This window comes from Oryctolagus cuniculus, chromosome 1 (assembly GCF_051225735.1).
Source record: "Oryctolagus cuniculus isolate XC-2025 breed Fujian yellow rabbit chromosome 1, ASM5122573v1, whole genome shotgun sequence".
NCBI lineage: Eukaryota > Metazoa > Chordata > Mammalia > Lagomorpha > Leporidae > Oryctolagus > Oryctolagus cuniculus.
Window position 1 is genome coordinate 56,830,168 of NC_142867.1, and position 26,049 is coordinate 56,856,216.

Sequence of the window (26,049 nt, forward strand, 5' to 3'; positions counted from 1 at the left end):
TTTTTTTTTTTTTGACAGGCAGAGTGGACAGTGAGAGACAGAGAGAGAGGTCTTTCTTTTTCCATTGGTTCACCCTCCAGTGGCCGCTGTGGCCAGTGCGCTGTGGCCAGCGCACTGCGCTGATCTGAAGGCAGGAGCCAGGTGCTTCTCCTGGTCTCCCATGCGGGTGCAGGGCCCAAGGACTTGGGCCATCCTCCACTGTACCCCCCGGGCCACAGCAGAGAGCTGGACTGGAAGAGGAGCAACCAGGACAGAATCTGGTGCCCTGACTGGAACTAGAATCCGGTGTGCCGGCGCCGCAGGCGGAGGGTTAGCCTAGTGAGCTGCGGTGCCGGCCATCATCCTCCAGTTCTATTAGTGATTACCTGTGTTCTTAAAATAGTTGAAATAATTGCCAGATTATTTCATTTTTTCCTAAGATGTCTTTCAGTCTATGCTCTTGGCTCCCATTATAGATAGATAAAATGATAAAATGAATGAGTGATAATATTTAGAGCATTTAGAGTAGTGCTTTTTTTTTCCCTCTTTGACTTGAAGGACAAATCAATGCTGTAAATTCTAGTATTCTGTTCATTCATGCTTCTAAAATGTATATAGCCCCAAAAGTAAACTTCAAATACTATATTGTACTATAATTTAACATCATAATGTTTTAGACAAATATGTGAACAGTTTTCTGGAAAGAAAAACATTTTTTAAACCTTTTTTGTTTGCTTAAATTCTTTGTTTTTGCTTTATTTGAAAGACAGAGAGATAAAGATCTTCCATTTGTTAAATGATTCCCAAAATGCCCACAATGGCTAGGACTGGGCCAGGCCTACCTAGAGGGCCTGGAACTCCATCTGGGGCTCCAATGTGGGTGGGAGAGATCCAAGTACTTGAGCCATCATCTCCTGCCTTGAAGGGTACACATTAGCAGGAAGCTAGATGGAAGCAGAATAACAATACTCAAACCAGGCACTCTGATATGGGATGCAGACATCATAAGTGGGGTCTTACTATTTGCTGGCTTGGAATACTGTCTTCCTTTATTTTAATAATATACTCTTTTTTTTTTTCTTTCAGAAAAAGCCTGGGCAGAAGCTGGGTCAGCAAGAATGTCACTCCTTATATTGGTGTCCATTTTCTTATCTGCAGCTTTTGTTATGTTTTTGGTATACAAAAATTTTCCTCAGCTTAGTGAGTAAGTATACCCATAGAGAAACTGAAAATATCTTGATATTTATACAGATGAAAATGGATTAAAAGTTAAAATTTAAAGGTACATTAAGCAACAGAACTGTTGGGGTGATTGTGTATCAGTTTTCGTGACTTAGAGAAGTCCTCATCAACACTCTTTTTTTTTTTTTTACAGGAAGAGTTAGACAGTGAAAAAGAGACAGAGAGAAAGGTCTTCCTTTTGTTCGTTCACCCCCCAAATGGTTGCTACGGCTGGCGCGCTGCGCCGACCCGAAGCCAGGAGCCAGGTGCTTCCTCCTGGTCTCCCATGGAGTGCAGGGCCCAAGCACCTGGGCCATCTTCCACTGCCTTTCCGGGCCACAGCAGAGAGCTGGACTGGAAGAGGGGCAACCGGGAGAGAATCTGGTGCCCCAACCAGGACTAGAACCCGGTGTGCCGGCGCCACAGGTGGAGGATTAGCCTAGTGAGCCGTGGCGCCGGCCCTCATCAACACTCTTACTTAAGTACTTTTCACAATTGCCTCTTGATCTTTAAAGTTTTTTTATTTATTTATTTGAAAGACAGGCAGACAGACAGAGGTCTCCCATCCACTGGTTCATACCCCAGATGCTGGCAACAGCCATCTCTGGGCTATACCAAATTCAAGAGCTAGTTACTTAACACAAGCCTGCCACATGAATGGCAAAGATTCAAGTACTAGAATCATTCATTACCTGCTAAGTCCCAGAGTATGCATTATCATATCCTAGAGCAGAACCAGGTACTCTGATATAGGATGAGGGCATCCTAAGAAGCATTCTAACTGCTACACCACTCTCTCCATACCTCCTAATTTTCTATGCAGTTTTCCTAGTTATGGCCTTAGCTTTCTAATAACTTTCAACATTTTTTTAAAATGACATTATAGAGGCCAGTGCTGTGGTGTAGAAGGTTAAACCTCTGCCTGCAGTGCCAGCATCCCATATGGTCACCGATTTGAGTCCCAGCTGCTCCACTTCCAATCCAGCTCCCTGCTAATGCCCCTGGGAAAACAGTGGAAGATGGCCCAAGTACTTGGGCCCCTGCACCCATGTGGAAGACCCAGAAGAAGCTCTTGGCTCCTTACTTTGACCTGGCCTAGCCCTGGCCATTGCGGCCACTTGGGCTGTAAACCAGTAGTTGGAAGGTATCTCTCTCTCTTTTTCTCTCTCCCTCTCCCTTTCTCTCCCTCCCTCCTTCTTTCTCTCTCTCCCTTTCTGTCTCTCCTTTTCTTTCCCTCCCTCCCTCTCCCTCCCTCCCTCCTTCCCCACCTCCTCTCTCCCCCCCTTCTCTCTCTGTATTTCTGCCTTTCAAATAAGTAAATAAATCTTTTTTTTTTTTAAAAAGGTACTATAATGGGAAAACACATTTTTATATCATGATCCTGCACCTTTCCCCTTCAATCTTGCATTCATCTAAATCTAAAACTAAGTTAAAGTTTCATGATACAAAGGATGTTTTTCTGTTATTTCTATTTTGTCATCATCTTTTTTTTTTTTTAAGATTTATTTATTTATTTGAAAGGCAGAGTTACACACAGAGAGAAAGAGAGGCAGAGAGAGAGAGCAGCCTTCCATTCTCTGGTTCACTTGCCAATTGGCCACAACAACCGGAGCTGTGCCGATCCGAAGCCTGGAGCCAGGAGATTCTTCCAGGTCTCCCATGTGGGTGCAGGGGCCCATATAGGATGCCAGCACTGCAGGCCGGGGCTTTAACCTGCTCTGCTGCAGCACTGGCCCCTGTATTCTTATTTACAAATGTTTTTTGTCTACTTGAAATGCAGAACAACAAAAGGCAGTATCTTCCATCTACTGGTTTATTCCTCAGATATAGCCAGGAGTAGGTTAGGTCAAAGTTAGGAGCCTAGAACTCTATCCAGATCTCCCACATGAATGGCAGGGCCCCAAACACTGGACCATCATCATCCACTGCCTTTCAAGATGCATTAGCAAGAAGCTGAATTAGAAGAGAATAACCTGGACTATAACTGCCATTCTAGTATGGGATGTGGGCATGCCAGAATCAGCTTACCCATTGGTGCCACAGTACCCCCCACCTTAATTTATCTTATTCTATTTTACCACAAACCTTTTTTTCTTTTCTTTTTTTTCAATTTTCATTTTATTTGAAAGGTTGAGAGAAAGAGATCTGTCATCTGTTGGTTCGCCAAATAGGCACAATAGCCAAGGTCACGGCAGGCTGAAGCCAGGAGCTTAGATCCCCTCTGGTTCTCCAATGTGGGTTACAGATACCATCTGCCTCCTAGGGGTACACATTAGGAGCAAATTGGAAGTGGAGCCAGGAATTCCAGTATGGGAGTGGCATCTTAACTGTGTGATGTCTTACCTGCTGTGCCCAACCTTTGCTCCACACAAACTTTTTGAAGTACCTTTGCTTATGTATGTGTTCATACATGCCTGCTCATGTATATACACTCCTGTAGAAAAGAATTTAATTTTTTACTTTTTGGTAATTTTTTTATTTTTTTATTTTATTTTTTTTGACAGGCAGAGTGGACAGTGAGAGAGAGAGACAGAGAGAAAGGTCTTCCTTTGCCGTTGGTTCACCCTCCAATGGCCGCCGCGGTCGGCGCGCTGCGGCCGGCGCACCGCGCTGATCCGATGGCAGGAGCCAGGAGCCAGGTGCTTTTCCTGGTCTCCCATGGGGTGCAGGGCCCAAGCACCTGGGCCATCCTCCACTGCACTTCCTGGCCACAGCAGAGGGCTGGCCTGGAAGAGGGGCAACCGGGACAGAGACCGGCGCCCCGACCGGGACTAGAACCCGGTGTGCCGGCGCCGCTAGGCGGAGGATTAGCCTAGTGAGCCGCGGCGCTGGCCACTTTTTGGTAATTTTTAAAAATAATGTATATGAGTATTATATATACAACTCAGTGAATTTAAGATTTTTTTTGTCAGGCAGAGTGGACAGTGAGAGAGAGAAACAGAGAGAGAAAGGTCTTCCTTTTCTGTTGGTTCACCTCCGCAATGGCTGCTGTGGCCAGCGCACCGCTCTGATCCAAAGGCAGGAGCCAGGTGTACTTATCCTGGTCTCCCATGGGGTGCAGGGCCCAAGCACTTGGGCCATCCTCCACTGCACTCCCAGGCCACAGCGGAGAGCTGGACTGGAAGGGGAGCAACGGGGACAGAATCTGGCACCCCGACTGGGACTAGAACCTGGTGTGCCAGCGCTGCAGGTGGAGAATTAGCCTATTGAGCCTCGGTGCCCTCCTGAATTTAAGTTTTTTTAAAAATTTGAGAGAGAGATCTCCCATCTGCTGTTGTCATTTCCTAAGTGCCTACAGTAGCCAGGGCTGAGGCAGGTTTGAGACAGGTCAGAACCAGGAACTAGGAACTTGATCTGGGTTCCCCACATGGGTGGCAATTACTGGAGCCATGACCTGCTGGCTTGCAGAGGGCTCATTAACTAGAAGCTTGAATTAGAAGTAGAGCTGGGGCCGGTGCCGTGGCTCAATAGGCTAATCCTCCGCCTTGTGGCACCGGCACACTGGGTTCTAGTCCTGGTCGGGGTGCCAGATTCTGTCCCGGTTGCCCCTCTTCCAGGCCAGCTCTCTGCCGTGGCCAGGGAGTGCAGTGGAGGATGGCCCAAGTGCTTGGGCCCTGCACCCGCATGGGAGACCAGAAGCACCTGGCTCCTGCCTTCAGATCAGCGCAGTGCGCCGGCTGCGGCGGCCATTGGAGAGTGAACCAACGGCAAAAGGAAGACCTTTCTCTCTGTTTCTCTCTCTCTGTCCACTCTGCCTGTCAAAAAAAAAAAAAAAAAAAAAAAAGTAGTAGAGCTGGGACTTGAACCTAGGCTCTCTGATAAGGGATTGTGGACTTCCTAAGCAGTGTCTTAACTGCTGCATCAAATGCCTACTGCAAGTTTTAAAATTTTGTGAATAACAAGTCATTTTAGTTACCAGGTATTTTAATGGGATTTAAAGCAGCATCTTTCATTGTTCTGCATAGTCAATTTAAATTTTCTCACATAAGTGAACATAATACGCAAAGGAGATTAAAACTTTTAAAAGCAAAAAAATCAGTTCCAAACAATGAACTGAATACAAAGTAATAATGGAAAGGGAAGTGTATTTTTAGCTTTTTTCTGAACTTTGAGGTGGGATATTTCAGAAAAAGCATGAACTATTAAATCATTATAATTAAAATTCTTGCTTACTTTCTGTTGTTAATGATTATTGATGTTAGCGTATCATGAGGATTACCCAAAATGATGTGAAATGTTTTTAATTTAAATTTCAAATCAATGTTGAAGCAAATGTTTAACCTTCAGTTTGCGTCATCCTGAGCTTTCATATATAGATCACATATCTCATATTATATGAAAACATTAAAAAACAAATAATTTCTAGACCTTTGTATTTCAAAATTGCTAATTTGAACTTAACATATTATAGATCAAGGCATCAAATCATTTTGGATAAAACTTCATGTTTTGAAGTTGACTTAGATACTATTTTGGCAAAATTCTCTTAAAAGTTTTTAATTTTATTTCTTTAGAGAAGAAAGAGTGAATATGAAGGTCCCCAGAGATATGGATGATGCCAAGGCTCTAGGAAAAATTTTATCCAAATATAAGGACACCTTTTATGTACAAGTACTTGTAGCTTATTTTGCTACATATATTTTGTATCCTTTTCCTAGTTTTGTTCAAGAAAAGATTTAAAAGGTTTGCTGTTCAATTATATATAACTTTTTCATTTTTAGAATTGTTAATATAATGTAATAGTATTCAATGAAACATTGAAAAAATTTAAATAAAAAAAATCTCAGTTAAGTCTATCTCCTCAACTCAATTATTTTTATTTCAGAATACTCATTTTCAGTTCTTTTGTATTCAACTTAACAAGCATTTTCCTTTCTCCTCACTATTCAAGATATTTTATTAGTTAACTGATTAATTTAATTGTTTTAATAGTCACCATATCATTTTTTTGAATATTCCCTTAGATTTAGAGGTATAGTTTGTTTGCAGTCTATTGCTTTTGTGTATATTCTATTTGAATCTCCTTTGTTTATTTTTTCTGCCATTTAGTTGCCTTTGTAAAATTTCCTAAGAGAATAATTAGTCATTCAAAGGAATGTTTTTTATAATTCTTTGTGTATATGTGTGTATATATGTCTTTGATAGAATTCACTTATGTATATACATAAATATGTATGATATCTTTGTTTTATAGAATTATATGTTTTAACTAGTCAGGAAACCATCTTTATTCTATCTATTTATTTTCAAACAACCTTTGCTATTTGTGATTAGTCTTCTCATTTGTAGACTTTAACTTTTATTTCTGATTTTTATACCTTTTATTCTTATCTAACTTATATTCCAAATCTTAGCCAATGAAAGACATTACATCTTGGTGTTGTGAAAGTAAATTTAAAAAGGCAGATTGGTTACTTTGTTAATTTTTTCAAAGTATTTGTATTTGTGCTTTCTTTTTTATTTCCTGAATTTCTTTTGGTTTGTTGGTTTTTTCAACTCTCCTGTTAAATTGAACACATTGTTTTTTCTTGGGTTTGTATTAGGTTAGATATTATATATCTTTTCCTGAATTTAATTTCCTTAGGCAAATGTCTTTAGTAAATATGTACACACATTAGGGAAGTTCCTTCCTTTTTTTTTTTGGACAGGCAGAGTGGACAGTGAGAGAGAGAGAGAGAGGTCTTCCTTTTCTGTTGGTTCACCCAGGCGGCGTACCGCGCTGATCCGAAGCCAGGAGCCAGGTGCCTCTCCTGGTCTCCCAAATGGGTGCAGGGCCCAAGGACTTTTGGGCCATCCTTCACTGTACTCCGGGGCCACAGCAGAAAGCTGAACTAGAAGAGAATCCGGTGCCCCAACCGGGACTAGAACCCGGGGTGCCAGCTGCAAGCGGAGGATTAGCCTATTGAGCTGCGGTGCCAGCCAGAAGTTCCTTCTAACATAATCAGCTTAGCAACAAGAATATTTACAAAAACTTTTGCTGCTAATGCACATTCCTCCTTGCTGGCATGGTGAGGATGCATTTGCAGTTAGGTAGTGTGACTTATATAGGTACTTTATCCTTATTTTCCCTATTTATTTCCAGAAACAATTGGGGGAATAATTAGTATGTACCTATCTTTATGACAGGCTATTTGGGGCATCTATTGGTAGTCTAATTTTGCATACACTATTTTAAAAAAACCTGTAACTGCTATCTTTTCCTATAAACTCCATTTGTCATCTACCTGTGAAAACCTTAGTGTTAGGCTTATAGGTTATTTTGCCTTTATATACTTAAATCATAAGTTGAAATGTTTTCTCCAAATGAGGTACAAACCCGGTTCATCATTTTCATTTGTCTTTTATAAGGTTTTTGTGAAAAAGCATACAATTTCTGTTTAGTTTTGGAGATCCTCCTCTTTGCCCAGTTTGCCTGTTACCTTTGGAAGGGATGAAGGGGAGATATACCCTTTTGGGCCATCAGACAGTTGTGTAACTGAGTCCTTGTCTTCCATGGGATATTGTAGCCTTATTGTCTTAAAGTCTATGTTGTAGAAAATAGTAAACTGCCCTGCAGAAGGTGAATTGACAGTATGAGTTTGGGTTTATTATTATAAACTACATTTAGTCTAAAATATTATATTATTGGTTAGTATTGATAATTGTATTTTATTGCATGGTGTTACTGTTAATTGTGATTTCACATCATGTTTTAGATTTTTTAATAGCATGTTAAATTACATAATTTCTATTTATTTACACTTTAAAAAATTATTTATTTATTTGAGAGGTAGAGTTACAGACAAAGGGAGAGACAGAGAGCAAGGTCTTCCATCTTCTGGTTCACTCCCCAAATGGCCAAAGTGGCTGGAACTGGGCTGTTCCAAAGACAGGAGCCAGGAGCTTCCTAAGGGGTCTTCCATGCGGATTCAGGGGCCCAAGTATTTGGGCCATTTTCTACTGCTTTCTCTGGCCATAGCAAAGAGCTGGATCAGAAGAGAAGCAGCTGGGACTAAAACTGGCACCCGTATGTGATGCCAATGCCACAGGTGAAGACTTAGCCCACTACACCATAGTGCCAGTCCCATACACTTTTTTCTTTTTTAATTTATTTTTAATTTATTTGAAAGGCAGAATTCCAAAGGGAGGAGGAGAGACAGAGAGAGAGATCTTCTATCCCGCTACTCCACAAATGGCCACAACAGCAAGGGCTGGGCCAGGCCAAAGCTAGGAGCCCAGAGCTGCTTCTAGGTCTCCCACATGTGTGCAGGAGCCCAGGAACTTGCACCATTTTTTATTGTTTTCCCAGGCATATTAGCAGAGAACTGGGTTAGAAGTGGAACAGCCAGGTTTTGAACTGATGCCCATGTGGGATGCTGTCATCGCAGGCGGAGGCTTAACTTGGTACTCCATAACACCGGGGCCATTATTTACACTTTTGAGTCTTAAGCTCTGAATGTCAAAAAAATGTATTTTTAAACTCGGTGAACATTAGGGAAACACTTTTATCTTAGGATATATAACAAAGTTTTGTTTTTACTAGTACGGGCTGATTAATAGAAATATAATATCAAGTATATTTAATTTTTAAAAAATATTTGAGAGTTACATAGAGAGGAGGGGAGGCAGAGGCAGAGAGAGAGAGTTTCTGTTTGCTGTTTTACTCCCCAAATGGCTACAATGGCCAGGACAGAACCAGGTCAAAGGCAGGAGCCAGAAGCTTTATCTGGTTCTCCCACATGGGTGCCAGGGTCCAAGTACTTGGGCCATCTTTGACTGCTTTCTCAGGTGCATTAACAGGGAGCTTGGTGGGGGGACTGTGCTGTGGCATAGCAGGTAAAGCCTCGCCTGTAGAGACAGAGAGAGAGGTCTTCCATCCACTGGTTCACTCCCCAGATGACTGCAATAGCCGGAGCTGCGCCGATCCGAAGCCAGGAGCCAGGAGCTTCTTTCATGTCTCCCATGTGGGTGCAGGGGCCCAAGGACTTTAGCTGTCCACTACTGCTTTCCCAGGCCATAGCAGAGAGCTGTATCAGAAGAGGAGCAGTCAAGACTAGAACTGGTGCCCATATGGGATGCTGGTGGTTCAGGCCAGGGTTTTAGCCTGCAGTGCTACATCGCCAGCACCAGTTTGATTGATTTATAGAGACATGTGTTCTATCCGCTCATTTGCTCCCAATGCCTCGACAGTCAAGGCCAGGGCATGCTGAAGCCAGGAACACATGGCTTGTTGTGGAACAAAATCAAAAGAGTTTGAGAAACACTGTCTCAAATTGGTTTTATTGCTTTTAGAAGACAATAGTGAGCGATAAGAGAAATAGGGTAACAAAGTGAAATAGGATGGAGGGTGGTTGATGTAATTCACTCAGTCTGGCTGACTTGTAAGTAAATCATATTAGGAGTAGAGAGGGGGGCCAGACCAAAACTAGAAAGTAAAGGAAATTAGAAAAGGATAATTCTATTTTGAAAATAAGATTTGAGATTTTTACTACATTATCCTTTTTTTTGTTACCTTTTTAAAAGATGTAGTGGGTCTGGTGCCGTGACTCACTTGGTTAATCCTCTGCCTGTGGTGCTGGCATTCTAAATGGTTGCTGGGTTCTAGTCCCGGCTGCCCCTTTTCCAGTTCAGCTCTCTGCTGTGGCCCAGGAGGGCAGTGGAAGATGGCCCAAGTGTTTGGGCCCGTGCACCTGCACGGAAGACCAGGAAGAAGCACCTGGCTCCTGGCTTCAGATTGGCCCAGCACCGGCTGTAGCAGCCATCTGGGGAGTGAACCAATGGAAGGCTTTTCTCTCTGTCTCTCACTGTCTATAACTCTACCTGTCAAAAAAAAAGCTGTAGTGAATTGAAGTGAATTTTCATAGTTAAATTAGAAATAAATTATTAGACCTTATGTGTATACCTAGATTTCTAGAGAAATTACTTTTCTTGAAAGTATTTAGAGTAAAATGCATTAGAGAAGCAGTTTATTAAAAAAATCTGAAGAGCTTATTTATTTATTTTTGGCGAAATTGTCCAATTCCTCTCTATCTGGTACATGTTGAATATTTGCCTTGATTTTTTTTTTAAGTAGTACACTTGGATTGACATTGTATTTATTGCTTAGTAAACGGTCAGTTTGGAGGCATGACAGCTGAGGAGTCATGTATTTTTAAAGTTTCTGTGTATAATTTTACTTTATTTTTAAATACAGGTTGAGTATCCCTAATCCGAAAATCTGAAATGCTCCAAAATCTAACTTTTTGAATGCCAACATATTACCACAAGAGGAAAACTGCACACCTGATTTACTGCGACAGGTTGCATTCAAAATGCAGGCACACAAAAAATGTTGTATAAAATTATCTTCGGTCTGTGTGTATAAGATGTATATGAGGCATAAATGAATTTCATGTTTAGGCTTAAGTCCTGTCCCCAAGATATTCATTATGTATGTGCTCTAAATATTCCAAGTTTGAGAAAATCTGGAACACTTCTTTTCCAGGCATTTCAGATAAGGAATACTCAACTTATACTGAAATGTGGGTATAATCTCATTAACATGATAATTCCTGTATTTATACTTTTTTCTGAAATGTTGGATTTGTCTTTTTAAAATTCCATTTAATTATGCTTTAGTCCTTAACTTAAAAGTTAACAGCTTGCAAACATTTGCTATACCAGGCTCTATATTTCTCAGTATACTCTCAGGGTTTCTTTATCCCTTTCCACTAGCCTTATTTCTTGTTTGTTTGGTAAGTATATAAAATGAAATTGAGAAACTGGAAAAAAGTGGCTTTAAATACAATGAGGATGATGATGGTATCCTAGCCCCACTTGCCTATACAACCATAAACTTGTTAACTTAAGAGGAGTTAATATGATACCTGTTAAGTCCCTCCATAAAATCTTATAGTATGGATCTTTTTCTAGAACAGAGGAATCATAAACCTAATCGCATTTATAAGCTCTGTTTTAGCCTTTTCTTTTCTATTTTGTTTTGTAACTTGGATCATCCAAGAGTATTGCTGGGCACAGTAAATTAAGTTGTAGGGCTGAGGGTGGTGTTTTTAAGCATAGAAATGGAGTGAAAATTTGTCTTTGAAATTTTCATTCTTAGGCTAATGTTAATTGCTTGGATTTAGTCACTGTTTAATCATGGTGCCAATTTTAAGTAGTCTCATTGAATTTCAATTTGATCTAAGAAAAAGACTAGATCAAATAGATTCTTGATCTCTACACAAGAGATATCATACATAGTATCCTCCCTTCTCCCCAGAAGGAAACATTGAGCTTTTCCATGGGTGAATATTTCGATGTGAGTAACATGGCAAAGTATAAAATGCTTGTATCTTCTTGTTATTTTCCAGTGTTCTGGACTTGGTGCCTCATTTTGTTATATGCTCTCCTATTTAGTTGGGAGACCAGTTGTGTACAAATACCTAACAGAGAAAGCAGTAAAATGGTCACAGCAGGTAAGCATTTTTTTTTTTTTTTAAAGAATTGTGTATTAGAAATGCAGAGAGAGAGGGAAAGACAGAGAAAGACCTGGCCACAATAGCCAGGTCTGGGCCAGGCCGAGGCCATGAGTCAGAAACTCCATCCCTGTATCCTACATGTGTGGCAGGAGCCCAAGTACGCGAGCCATCTTCTACTGTCTTCCCAGCTACATTAGCAGATATCTGGATGAGAAGCAGAGTAGTTAGGACTTGAACCTGCACTCTTATAGGGAAGACCAGAATCATAAACAGCAGCTTAACCCTCTATACTATAATGCCAGTCCCTTAGCATGTCTTTTTTAAGTTATGTAATATAACTCCTTGGTTAATTGCAGTGTATAGTCCCTATGTAAATTTACGTAGCCCCTACATAGGTTTAGCTTACAGATGAACTCAGATGATAAAAATAATCTTTTGACATAATCAAGAAGTAGGCAAATATGATTGTTAATAATTTTGAATGTAAATTTTTCATGCCTATGACGGTAATTTGAATTCTTTATCCCTTAAATTTAATTAGAGAGGTTGAGACTGGTGTGGTACAAAGGGTTAATCCATCACCTGCCATACTGGCATCCTTTATGAGTGCCTTCGAGTCCCAGCTGCTCCACTTCCGATCTAGCTCCCTGATAATGTGCCTGGGAGGGCAGTGGATGATGGTCCGAGTGCTTGCACCCCTGCTATCCACATAGGAGACCTGGATGGAGTCTGGAACTCCTGCTTTGGCCTGGCACAGCCTAGGGCATTTGCAGTCATTCAGGGAGTAAACCAGCAGATGGGAGATCTTTCTCTGTCTCTCCCTCTCTATAACTTTACCTTTCAAATAAAGTAAATAAATCCTTTTAATTTGCCATAGTTAGACACCTTACCTGTTTGTTGTTGGTGCAGCATGCTGTCAATGGGTCACTACAAAACCTGTATCAGTGGACTCCTTTAATGTATTTTCACTGCAAACAATTGTGACATTTAGTCTGGATATCTTCAATGACTAACAATGATAAATACAAGCAGTACTATACACAAAGGGCTTCCATAGTATTGCTCAGAGAATCCTATTTCTGTAAAGAGCAGAAGAAAGAATGTTCTGTATCACAGGAGTTTGTGATCACCTGTCTTACCTCTTTGTTGTACAGATTAGAAAATCTGATATTTTGCCCTAAAGCCAAAGCAAGGTCTAGAATCTCAGATATATACACGTATATATCTAAACGATATATACCACATATATACTGAATGAATAGTTTTGCTTGTAAGTTTCTCTTTGGGGGCCAGTGCTGTGGTGTAGCAGGTAGAGCCACCACCTGCAATGCCAGCATTTATGAACGTCCGTTTAAGTCCCAGCTGCTCTACTTCCGATCCAGCTCTCTCCTATGGCCTGGGAAAGCAGTAGAAGATGGCCCAAGTCCTTGGGCCCCTGCGGCCACATGGGAGACCCGAAAGAAGCTCCTGGCTCCTGGCTTTGGATCACCCGAGCTCCGGACATTGCAGCCATCTAGGGAGTGAACCAGTGGATGGAAGACCTACCCCGCCTCTCTGCCTCTCTGCCTCTCGCTAGCTCTCTGCCTTTGAAGTAAATAATAAATCTTTAAAAAAAAAGATTTTTCTTTAAAAAAGGTTTTTCTTTGGAAAAGCTATTTTTCTTTTTCTTTTTTTTTTTTTTTTATTCGAGAGGTAGAGTTACAGATACAGAGAGACGAGAGAAAGGTCTTCCATCCACTGGTTCATTCCCTAAATGACCACAACAGCTGGAGCTGAGCTGATCTGAAACCAGGAGCCAGGAGCTTCTTGCCAGTCTCCTATGCTGGTGCAGGGGCCCAAGCACTTGGGCCATCTTCCACTGCTTTCCCAGGTCATAAGCAGAGAGCGCTGGATTGGAAGAGGGACAACTAGGACACAAACCATTGCTCATGTGGGATGCCAGTGTCATAGGTGGAGGCCTAATCTACTATACCGCAGCACTGGCCTGCTATTTTATCTTTTTCAAGTGTACTCACTAGCTGTTAGAAGGAAGTATAAGCTAATCTTTCTTATATTTAATCAGATAAGTATTTCCATATCCTTCTTTAAACTCATTTGTCAATAATGAATGAGTTCACACATGTGATATATATTTTGATAGCATAAATATTTATCTGTATGGCCCAAATGCTTGGGCCCCTACACCATTATGCATGGATGAAGTTCCTGGCTCCTGGCTTTGGCTCTGGCCATTGTGGCCATCTGGGGAGTAAACCCACTGATGGAAGAGCCCTCTGTCTCTCTGTAGCACTGACTTTCAAATAAATAAATTAAAATCTTTTAAAGAAATGTACCTTAAACTTATTTAAAGATTTATTTGTTGGACTACCACTGTGGTGTAGTAAGCTAAGCCTCGGCCTGCAGCACTGGCATCCTGTATAGATGCCGGTTCGTGTCCTGGTTGCACCTCTTCTGATCCAGCTCTCTCTGCTTATGACCTGAGAAAGCAGGGGAAGATGGCCCAAGTGCTTGGGCCCCTACATCAGTGTGGGAGACCCGAAAGAAGCTCCTGGCTCCTGGCTTCAGGTTGGCCTGGCTCCAGCTGTTGCAGCCATTTGGGGAGTAAGTCAGCAGATGGAGGAACTTTCTGTCTGTAACTCTGCCTTTCAAATAAATAAATAAATCTTTTTTAAAAAAAATTATTTATTTATTTGAAAGGCAGAGTGACAGAGAGAGAGGCAGTGAGATAGAAATCTTTCATCTGCTGATTCACTTGCTAAGTGACTGCAGTAGCTGAAGCTGGGCCAGGCTGAAGCTAGGAGCCAGGATCTTCAGCCTGTTCTCCAATGTGGGTAGCAGGGGTTCAAGCACTTGGGCTACCTTCCACTGCTTTTCAAGGCACATTAGCAGAGAGCTGGATTGGAAGTGGGTTCTTTGATATTGGATGCCTGCATTGCAGTTTACAGGCTATGTCACAATACCATCTGAATTTTTTTTTAAATTGGGGATTAGATTTGTTCATTTGATACATTAGCTCATTACATGGTAGAAAATTAAAGACATTGAAAGTTGGCCACTTGATGTGTATCATATCTAGTTATATAATTTTAGCATTTTAGTTTTAAGATACTATGATTGATCATCATTAAGTTGATTGTTTTTATTGGATAAATTCTGAAGTATCAGGGATGAGAACTTGAAATAAGATTATTTGCTATTAAACAACTTAGTTTTAATTTTGGCCTTTTAGGATACTAATTCTTTACTTTCTATGGCAGGTTGAACGTCACAGAGAACATCTCATTAACTACATTATATTTTTAAGAATAACACCATTTCTGCCTAACTGGTTTATTAATATTACATCTCCTGTGATAAACGTGCCTTTGAAAGTTTTTTTTATTGGCACTTTTCTAGGTAAGACTCCCACCCCTAGTTTGCACTGTGTTTTAGCTCTTTGTATCTGTATCTGAAGGGGTCCTGCTGAATTACATTGTATGCTGTGTGCAGACAGCCAGCACCATGTAGAAATCTTGGGCCTAAAGCCTTGCCTGATAATTAGGTGCTCAGAAGTGTGTGTTGGATTGTGTTGAGTTAGCTAGTTTTGTCCAATTTCTTTGAAATAGAGTACTTTATACTGAATACTGTTTTTATTATTTTTTATTTTTACCTTATTAAGTATTCATTTATTTGAAAGGCAGAGTTTACAAAGAGAGGGAGAGGGAAAGACATCCACTGGTTCACTCCCCAAATGGCAGCAACTGCCAGGGCTGGGCCAGGCCAAAGCCATGAGCCAGGAGCTTCTTCTGGGTCTTCCACGTGGGTGCAGGGGTCCAAGTACTTGGACCATCTTCTGCTATCCCAGGTACATTAGCAGGGAGCTGGATTGGAAGTGAAGCTGGCAGAATTGAACCGGTGTCCACAAGGGATGCTGGTGTCACAGGCGGCGAGTTTCCCTGCTGTGCCACAATGCTGGCACCTAAATAGGAATTTTGATAACTCCATTCTCTTCTTTAGTACTGAGGGGAAAAATATCAAGTTGCCTTTTTTGAATTATTTTTTCATTTATCATCTACTTGAAGATTGAAATAGACTTGAATTTTTGGTAGAGAATTGATCCTATTTTTTTTTTAATTGAAATCAGTATTTATTGTGGGTATTAGCAAAAGTATGGGTAACCAAGGATCAACAGACATTCATAGTTTCAAGGAACTGACACCAGTTTTTAAATTCATCAGTAGACATGACTGTTTTGTGAATTTTTGTGGTTCTTTAGAAAGAGTGTTTTGCTTTTCTTCCCTTGAATTGTTCAGATACTAATAAAATGAGCATATTTTTCATGTATTGCGTATCAGTTAAAGTTTAAGTTAGTACTTGTGAGAGTAGATCTTTTTGAAAAGAATAATCACAGCTACTTTAAAAAATTACCTGACTAGCTTAATAACCTTCCCTGAAACCATGTCTTTGTAAATGCTATTTCCTACAGTTGAAATTACTGTATCACAGGATGTGTTTTTTAAGATTATAGAGCAGGCCGGCACCGCGGCTCACTAGGCTAATCCTCCACCTTGAGGCACCGGCACACCGGGTTCTAGTTCGGGATGCCGGATTCTGTCCCGGTTGCTCCTCTTCCAGGCCAGCTCTCTGCTGTGGCCAGGGAGTGCAGTGGAGGATGGCCCAAGTGCTTGGGCCCTGCACCCGCATGGGAGACCAGGATAAGTACCTGGCTCCTGCCATCGGATCAGTGCGGTGCACTGGCTGCAGTGCGCCGGTGGCGGCGGCCATTGGACAGTGAACCAACAGCAAAAAGGAAGACCTTTCTCTCTGTCTCTCTCTCTTACTATCCACTCTGCCTGTCAAAAAAAAAAAAAAAAAGATTATTGAGGAATATTGTAAAGTTATTCTCTGAATACTTTCTTTGAATTTTTAAGGATATGTTATCTAAAATTCTTAGTACAAAATGATGATTATAGGAAGTTGAATTCTTTATATGGAAATAAACTTGAGAAGCTTTAAATTTTTAAAGATTTTTTTTCCAAAATGGGAAATAGCTGTACTTAAATTCTTAGAAGAAAATTTATGCAGAAGGAAAATTTTAACTTCTAATAATATTTTGTGGTTTTTACAGCATGTTTTATTTTTTTATTTCAGGTGTTGCACCTCCATCTTTTGTAGCGATTAAGGCAGGAACAACTCTGTACCAGCTTACAACAGCAGGGGAAGCTGTTTCCTGGAACTCAGTATTTATTCTGATGATCTTGGCTGTTCTTTCTATTTTGCCAGCCATCTTCCAAAAAAAACTAAAGCAGAAATTTGAGTAAAAAGTTGCCAAGTTTTTCATTTTCCTTCCATCATCATCATCATCATCATCATCATCATCATCTCAAGATTGGCAGGTGCATCCATTTATGTTTTTAAATCACATCTTCAGTAATTGAAACAAGGAATTTGTAAAATAAAATTTCCTATCAGATAGTTTAAAATAATGGTTTCAAATGGCAAGGGGACGAAGAAAGCATAAATTGACATTGATATACTCTGAAAAATGCTGCCTAGTTAATGGTGGACATCTTATAAATTATGGTACTAAAGGTAGTTATAGATAATAGCAATGTGGTAGAAAATATTCAATTAATATTTTTCTCTTTTAAGTCTAATAACTAAAATATATATTCTAGACTTTATAAATAGTGTGACAGTTCTTACTAATGTTAGCCTTCTTTCAGCAAATAAAACAGATAACTAATAAAGAGATTTATGTTTTCTTCCTCTTTGTACCCTTTAAGGTCATGGATTTGTTTAGAGATTACATCTTAGTTGACCACAGAATATGGAAAAGATAGCAAGTTACCTATTGTGAATTTTATTTTTTCTGTTCTAAATTTTTATCATGCACTAGTCTGAAATTTAAAATTCTGGCTAGGCTGTTTTCATTCTTTTTTCTAGCTTTTACAGTATTTCCACTGTACATATACAAAACATGAATTACATGATAACTGTATCATATTTGGTGTTGATAATTTGTATGCTCAGATACTATTTTGGTATAATACCTCTATCACAGGAGGGGATCTAAAACACAAACACTCAAAGTATGCAGTTTTTAAACATTAGGTTAATTATATTTTGAAATAGAAACAGTGGCAGGACAGCTCTTCAGTAGTTAAATATAGTTTGTCCCAGTGACTAAAATTTACCTCATTTATTTATTAGTCTAGTCATTAAGGAAGGTGTTATGTAATTATCCTTTTCATGCATGGTATACCTATACGAATGCCTTATTTCATTTCTGTTTGGCTCTTTAATTTGGGACTGCTTTTGATTAATGCAGTTTCCCAGTTAGTGTTTTTACTTTTTCTAACTTTCAAAGTAAAATTAATTTCTCACATGGGAAATACAATATTTAAATAGTTCTGGAAAAATGAACCCACTTTTGCTGCTTGGTGAATGGTTATGCCTTGGATTCCTTGATTCTAGGACGTAGCCAATCTAAAAGTACTCTGTCAGTTTTACCTTTACCCCCAAACTGTCGTTATGTTGAAAAGTACTTCAGCTGTGTGAGAAGCCCTTGTATGTTTTTGTTATGAGAGGTATAACCATCTTCAAAACTTGTTTTCTGCTACATAATGTGGATTAATTCTTTATTTTTTCTGTCACAGTATTAATAAATGGATTTATTGTAAATACAAAGAAAATATATAGATTAATATAGTATTCTCATGTCACCTGGCATTTTCTTAGAAATTATTTATTGTTACTTTTAATAAGATTTTTTTCTTTTATTACAGGCCAGAGACTGGGTAATAAAGCTTTTGTTATTTTTACAAATAAACTTAAAACACAGCCTTTTTGGACAAAGTTCACTAAATATACCTGTATGAAAGATACTTGAGTAAATTTTTATGAGCCTTTTAAAAATAAAAGAGCTTGGATTCAGGAGAAGCTTTGTTACTTCTGTGTATGTGTGTTGTATTTACTCTTTTCTCACAGTATTTTTCTGGTCCTTATTATTGATTGTTTTCCTTATTCGATTTTTTTTTTCCTGTTAGAAAACTAGCTCCCACTTTAGGTGGGATGTATTTCTTCTCCCAAGAGAATATCCAGTTTTGCCAGATCCATTATCATTGACTGTCATGAAAGAACCTTTTGGGGCTGGCGCTTTGGCATAGCTGGTAAAGCCGCCGCCTGCAGTGCCGGCATCCCATATGGCGCCGGTTTGAGTCCAGACTGCTCCACTTCCGATCCAGTTCTCTGTTATGGCCTGAGAAAGCAATAGAAGATGGCCCAAGTCCTTGGGTCCCTGCACCCATGTGGGAGACCCAGAAGAAGCTCCTGGTTCCTGGCTTTGGGTCGGCACAGCTCTGGCCATTGTGGCCATCTGGGGAGTGAACCAGTGGGTTGAAGACTGTCTCTCTCTCTCTCTCTCTTTGCCTTCCCTTCTCCCCTGTGAATAACTCTGACTTTCAAGTAAATAAATAAATCTTAAAAACAAAACAAAACAAAACACACACACACAAAAAAGAAAACACCTTTTGGTAGGCTTTAGCTGTTTTGTCCCTAAATACAGTTGGTAGCCTTTACACAGATTCACAGGCTTGGCCTGATGCCAAATATAAATTCAAGCTTCAGCCACGTCTTGAAGTTGCCCAGTTACATAATAATAACCACAAGAGAACAAACGTCTGTAGTGGAGAGGTGGTGAGCAAAATAACTAGGAAGTTAACACTATTCTGTTCTTGTCTTAGTGGTTTCTCTCAAAGACTCTAGTAATTTTTAGTGTACTATTTCTTTTTCTTTTTCTTTTTTTTTTTTTTAAGATTTATTTATTTGAAAGTCAGAGTTACACAGAGAGAGGAGAGGCAGAAAGAGGTCTTCCATCTGCTGGTTCACTCCCCAATTGGCCACAATGACCAGAGCTGCGCCGATCCGATTCTACTGCTTTCCCAGGCCATAGCAGAGAGCTGGATTGGAAGTGCAGGAGCCGAGACTAGAACTGGCACCCATATGGGATGCTGGCACTGCAGGTGGCGACTTTACCCATTATGCCACAGGGCCGGCCCCTTCTCTGGCTTTTTGAAATGAGAAGAGTGAGAAGGGCCAAAGTATCCCTGATGTGCAAGAAATCATTCAGTGATTGTACTTTAGATTAGAAGGTGGATTTTTATTTTTATTTATTTTTTTAATATAGAGAGACAGAGAGAGAAAGAGAGTGCTCCCATCTGCTGTTTTACTCCCAGAATGCCAAAAGCCTGGTTGTTCACTATCCAGATGCCTACAACAGCCAGGACCAAAGCTTGGAGCACAATCCACAGAAGTGACAGGAATTTAAGCCAGCACTGCTGCCTCTCAGGTCTGCGTTAGCTGGAAGCTGGAGTCAGGACCCAGAGCTGGCAATGGAACTTAGGTGCTCCAGTGTGGAATGTGGGCATTCTTAATGCTCGGATAAGCACCTACTCCTCGGTGGACCTTACTGAGTTGCAATGCTCTACTTTGATTCTTTTTCTTTCCTTTTTCTTTTTTAATCTAGCACAAACTTGATAGTCACCCAACTTGGGAGAGGTGAGGATATTGTTAAGCTCTGCACCACATTTCTGGAGTAAGTGAGCTTTATGGTCTGGGATCCTTACAGCTCAGACATGATAGGAATCTCAGAAATTACTGAGGGGCTGTGGCACAGCGGGTTTAAGCCATGGAATCCCATGTGAGCACTGGATGGAGTCCCAGCTGCTCCACTTCCAGTCCAGCTCCCTGCTAATGCTCCTGAGAAAGTAGCAGAGGATGGTCCAAGTCCTTGGGCCCCTGTACCCATGTGGGAGACCCAGAAGAAACTTGTGGCTCCTAGCCATTTGGGGAGTGAACCAGTGGATGGATAGACCTCTCTCTCTCTCCATCTGTCTCTGTAACTCTGCCTTTCAAATAAATAAATCTTAGAAAAAAATGATGCAAGATGAATAGGCCCTTCTAATTAAAACTATTAAGTTGAGGGGCTTTTTTGTGGCATAGCAGATAAAGCCACTGCTTGCAATGTTGGCCTCCCATATCTGCACCATTTCATGTCCCAGCTGCTCCATTTCCAATCCAGCTCCTGAGAAAACAGTGGATGATGGGGGCCAACACTGTGGCATAGTAGATCAAGCCACCACCTGCAGTGCTGGCATCCCATATGGGCACAGGTTCGAGTCCTGGCTGCTCCACTGCTGGTTTAGCTCTCTGCTATGACCTGGGAAAGCAGTAGAAGATGGCCCAAGTCCTTGGGAGACCTGGCCTGGAGGAAGCTTCTGGCTTCTGGCTTTGGATCAGCCCAGCTCTGACAGTTACAGCCATTTTGGGGGGTAAACCAGCAGGTGAAGGACCTCTCTCTCTCTCTTTCTCTTCCTCTGCCTCTCTGTAACTCTACCTTTCAAATAAATAAGAAGTGGATGATGGCCCAAGTACTTGGACCCCTACACCCTTATAGGACACCCAGATAAAGCCTCTGGCCCTAGGCTTCAGCCTAGCCCAGTCCTGGCCATTGTGGCCATTTGGAGAGTGAACCAGTGAATAGAAGATACCACTCTCTTTCCCTTCCCCATCCCTCATAACCCTGCCTTTCAAATAAATCCCAGCAGAATAAACTAATAAACTAAACTGAGGTTTTAGCAAGGTTGCTAGATATGAACAAATGGCCCCAGGTAATAGGATATGTTTATTAGAGGGCAATCTCTGGGGGTGGGCATTCAGCACAGGTTACGTTCCTGCTTGGAATGCCTACACTGCACATCAAAAGGCTTGGTTCCAGTCTTGGCTCCTCTGCCTCTGAGCAGCTTCCTACTAGTGTGTAACCTGGGAGACAGTAACAGTGGCTCGATTACCTGAGACCTACCACCCATGTAGGGGATCTGGATTGTGTTCTGGACTCCTGGCTTCCATCTGGCCCAGCCCTGACTATTGCAGACATTTGGAGAGAGTGAACCAGCAGATGGATGGTTTGTCCATCTGTGTCTCTGGCAGCCTCAAATAAAAATAATGTTTAAAAAGGCAAAAATAATAAAATACTAAATTAAAAAAAAAGGGTAGTCTTTGGAGTCTCACTGTTAAACCACAAGGTGGCCTCCCTTATTTTGTATAGCTGATAAAGTTTCCAGTATGGTTAGGTTTTATTTACTCTTCTGCCTTTCCTGACTAATCATGAGCTCTTTGAGGTCAAGAACTTTGCTAATTTGGAGTAAGGTTGTTGAGGGCCCCACCAACTGGTAATGCTTGAAGCAAAGGAAGCATAAAGGGATTGGGAATGGTGGTGGGGAGGTGGGCAGGTAGGGAGAAGAGTGGTTAGAAATGGGTAGCAATTTTTGGAAGGAGAAGCTGGGCTTGGAGCTACTCTGTTTAGTGGTGAAGGATGAAATGAAGCATGGTGAGGAGGTGGGGGTGGGAACCAGCATTGTGGCAGTGGGTACAGCTGCCACCTGTGACACCAGTATCCCATATGGGCACCGGGTTTTTCCTAACTGCTTACTTCTGATCCAGCTCTCTGCTAATGGCCTGGAAAAGCTGCAGAAGATTGCCCAAGTGCTTGAGCCCCTGTACTGACATGAGAGACTTGGAAGAAACACCTGGCGCCTGGCTAAGCCCTAGTTACTACAGCCATTTGGAGAGTGAACCAGATGGATGGAAGATCTCTCTCTCTCTCTTTCGCCCTCTCTTTGTAACTCTGACTCTCAAGTAAATAAAATAAGTAACTCTTGGTTTGTTTGACTTCTAAAAAATTTTTCATTTTAAAATGAATGGAGGAATTTCCTCCATGTCTCCCATATGGGTGCAGGGGCTCAAGGACTTGGGCCATCTTCTTACTGCTTTCCCAGGCCGTTTTAGAGAGCTGGATTGGAAGAGGAGCAGCCGGGACTAGAACCAGCACCCATATGGGATGCCGGCACTTCAGGCCAGGGCATTAACCCATTGTGCCACAACACCAGCCCCGAAAGTAAGAATTTTTAAAAAATATCTGGGACATAATACAAGGGTACTTCAAAAGGTTCATGAAAAATGGAGTTTAAGGACGGTGCCGTGGCTCACTAGGGTAATCCTCCGCCTTATGGCGCCGGCACACCGGGTTCTAGTCCCAGTCGGGGCGCCGGATTCTGTCCCGGTTGCCCCTCTTCCAGGCCAGCTCTCTGCTGTGGCCAGGGAGTGCAGTGGAGGATGGCCCAAGTGCTTGGGCCCTGCACCCGCATGGGAGACCAGGATAAGTACCTGGCTCCTGCCTTCGGATCAGCACGGTGCACCGGCCGCAACACGCCGGCCACGGTGGCCATTGGAGGGTGAACCAACGGTAAAGGAAGACCTTTCTCTCTGTGTTCTGTCTCTCTCTCACTGTCCACTCTGCCTGTCAAAAAAAAAAAAAAAAAAAAGGAGTTTAAAGGTAAGTTTATTTTGATATAAAAAATTTTCAAATGTATGCATATAAGCAGACTTCAATAAGTTAATGGAAAGTGCATATTTTGAAGAAACTGTGCATGGATCTCAAGACATTTCTCAGCCCACCTGCATCCAGATGTGGCCAGGTAATTAGTCCTCACCAACAGAATGTATGTGGGAATTCCTGTAGGTCAGTGGTAGGTGAGAGCACTTAAGTAGCAAATGAAGCCTCTCTCCTCTCTTTTTTGCCTTCTGACAACTAGAAGTAGGATTCTGAGGTTGTAAGAAGGGCAAAATAGGAGACAGAAAGGGTGTGGCCTGGATCTCTGACTCAAGCCCACGCAGGAAAGGCTGACCAAGAATACCCACACTGGAGTGTTCTGTGAGCAAGAAATAAACTTCAGTGCTAAGCCACAGTTACTGTGTTTCTTTGTTTCAGCAACTAGCTTTACTATCACCGAGGTGGGAGGGGAAGGGAATGGGAGGATAGATCATGAAGAGCTTTGTGGGCACAATGTAAAGATTTTATCACATATATAAATATATCTATAATACTCAACAATGAAGGAAATTCTGACACATACTACAACATGGATGAAACTTGAAGACATTATGTTATTTTAAATAAGCCACTCAAATTTTTTTTTTTTTTTTTTTTTGACAGGCAGAGTTAGACAATGAGACAGAAAGACAGAAAGGTCTTCCGCCACGGTTCATTAGGCTAATCCTCTGCCTTGCAGCACCGGCACACCAGGTTCTAGTCCCGGTCGGGGCGCCGGATTCTGTCCCGGTTGCCCCTCTTCCAGGCCAGCTCTCTGCTGTGGCCAGGGAGTGCAGTGGAGGATGGCCCAAGTGCTTGGGCCCTGCACCCCATGGGAGACCAGGATAAGGACCTGACTCCTGCCATCGGATCAGCGCGGTGCGCCGGCCGCACTGGAGGGTGAACCAACGGCAAAAGGACGACCTTTCTCTTTGTCTCTCTCTCACTGTCCAATCTCCCTATAAAAAAAAAAAAAAAAAAAGGTCTTCCTTTCGTTGGTTCACCCCTCAGTGTCCACTACGGCCGGAGCTATGGCAATCCGAAGCCAAGAGCCAGGTGCTTCTCCTGGGATCCTCCATGCAGGTGCAGGGTCCAGCACTTGGGCCATCCTCCACTGCACTCCCGGACCACAGCAGAGAGCTGAACTGGAAGGGGAGCAACTGGACTAGAACCTGGCATTCATATGGGATGCCGGCACCACAGGCGGAGGATTAACCAAGTGAGCCACGGTGCCGGGCCCACAATTTTTTTTAAGATTTATTTTATTTGAAAGGCATAGTAACAGAGAAAGAGGGGAGAGAGAGAATCTTCCATCAGGTGGTCCACTCCCCAAATTGCCGTAATGGGTAGAGGTGGGCCAGGAGGAAACCAGGAGCCTGGAACTCCATTGGATGTCCCACATTGGTGACAGGGGCCCAACCACTTGGCCCATCTTCCACTGCTTTTTCCAGGCCATTAACAGGGAACTAGATTGGAAGTGGAGTAGCTGGGACATGAAGTGGCAGCCAAAAACTTTTCCAAGTTGTAACTCCAAGGCTCCAATGGTGGTGCAGTGGAATTCAGGGGTGTTTTAATAATTCTTTCATCCAGTATGCCAGTTTTCCCAGGCTCTAGCAGAGTGACTTGCCAAGAGTTGAAGAGAAAGGGATAGAGAGAAGGAAAGATGGAGACTGGCAAGGAGCCTGTATGAACTTACTTAAAACATTGAGAATACACTGAAATCGTCTGTTCAAGTCACTCTTAGGAGAGAAAAACTGCTAACTGTCCAGAAAAACCTGAAGACTCATCAGTTCATAGTCTTCCTTAACCGTATTGTGCTATATTAGAACTTCAGAATTATGGGATGTCAAACATGGATGCACCCTTGAAAAACGATATAACCTTCTGATTTTACAGATGAGGAAACGAGGTCCTGTGAAAGTGGGAGAATATCTGTCTTCTCTTGCTGTGTTTCATTCCTTTGCTACTTGAGGATATTTTGCATTCTTTAAAATTTTTTTTTTATTTTGCATTCTTTGTAGTAATCTGATGGAGGCAGAGGCAAGTAAATATTTGTGTTGTGTGGGCAAGAGCAGACATTATGGTGTTTTTTCCCCTAGTCCAGGTTTCTGTTTAATTTTAATGTAGAGTACTGTGTGTGATCATCATTATGGGTATCATAATTTTTTGTTTTAACTTTTGATATAATTTTATACTTAGAAGAAACATTGACATGAATAGAACAGAGGACTCTAGCACATTCTTTAGAATTATTAACATTTTGCCCCATTTGCTGTATTACTTATATGTGTACCCTCCATATACACCAGACATGCATACACAAGTGACTTTTTTAGATATATTTCATATGCCATGCAATTTACTTATTTTTTAAATGATTTAAAAATTTATTTGAAAGGTGGAGTTACAGAGGGGCAGAGGCATAGAGAGAGCTCCTTTATCCGCTGGTTCACTTCACAGATGACCACAATGGTTGGAGTGGGCCAGTCTGAAGCCAGGAGTCAGGAGCTTCTTTGAGGTCTCCCACATGGGTGCAGGGCCCCCAGGACTTGGGCCATCTTCCACTGCCCTCCCAGTCCATAGCAGAGAGCTGGAACGGAAGTGGAGTAGCTGGGTCTCAAACCAGTGCCCATATAGGATGCCGGCACTGCAGGCAGCAGCTTTACCTGCTATGCAACAGCGCCGGCCTGCACTTATTTTTTAATGCATTCAATTTAGCGATTTGTGGTATAGTCACAGAGTGGTACAGTCATCACTATGAGTATAATCAATTTTAGCATATGATCATTATTCTCCCCCCAAAACCTATACTCATAAACAGTTATTCCCCATTTTCTCTCATAATATTAACTCCTGACTGTAGGCTACTGCTAACCTACTTTCAATCTCTGTAGGCTGCCAATTTTGAACATTTCATGTAAGTGGAATCATATATCGCCTAGTCCCTTCTTACTGGCTTTTTTCACTTAGCGTAATGTTTTCAAGATTTGTTGATGTTGTACA

The 26,049-nt window shown here is 41.6% G+C and overlaps 1 protein-coding gene and 1 long non-coding RNA gene across 3 annotated transcripts in view; one reads left to right on the plus strand and one right to left on the minus strand.

The window, feature by feature from the left end:
* The window catches only part of TMEM41B (transmembrane protein 41B), a 31,482-nt gene extending 12,925 nt beyond the window's left edge, over positions 1-18,557 (plus strand). The window contains exons 2-7 of one of the 2 annotated variants that reach the window (XM_008265991.5): positions 1,066-1,183; positions 5,715-5,843; positions 10,820-10,913; positions 11,529-11,633; positions 14,894-15,032; positions 16,767-18,557. In XM_008265991.5, coding sequence (XP_008264213.4) covers positions 1,066-1,183; positions 5,715-5,843; positions 10,820-10,913; positions 11,529-11,633; positions 14,894-15,032; positions 16,767-16,936 — 755 coding nt within the window. In that variant the 3' untranslated portion in view covers positions 16,937-18,557. The remainder of the gene's footprint in view (positions 1-1,065; positions 1,184-5,714; positions 5,844-10,819; positions 10,914-11,528; positions 11,634-14,893; positions 15,033-16,766) is intronic. The other variant, XM_051824435.3, reaches the window with a different exon arrangement.
* LOC138849592 (uncharacterized) overlaps positions 1-26,049 on the minus strand; it is a 71,897-nt gene that overhangs the window by 10,742 nt on the left and 35,106 nt on the right. The gene's annotated exons all lie outside the window — the stretch shown is intronic.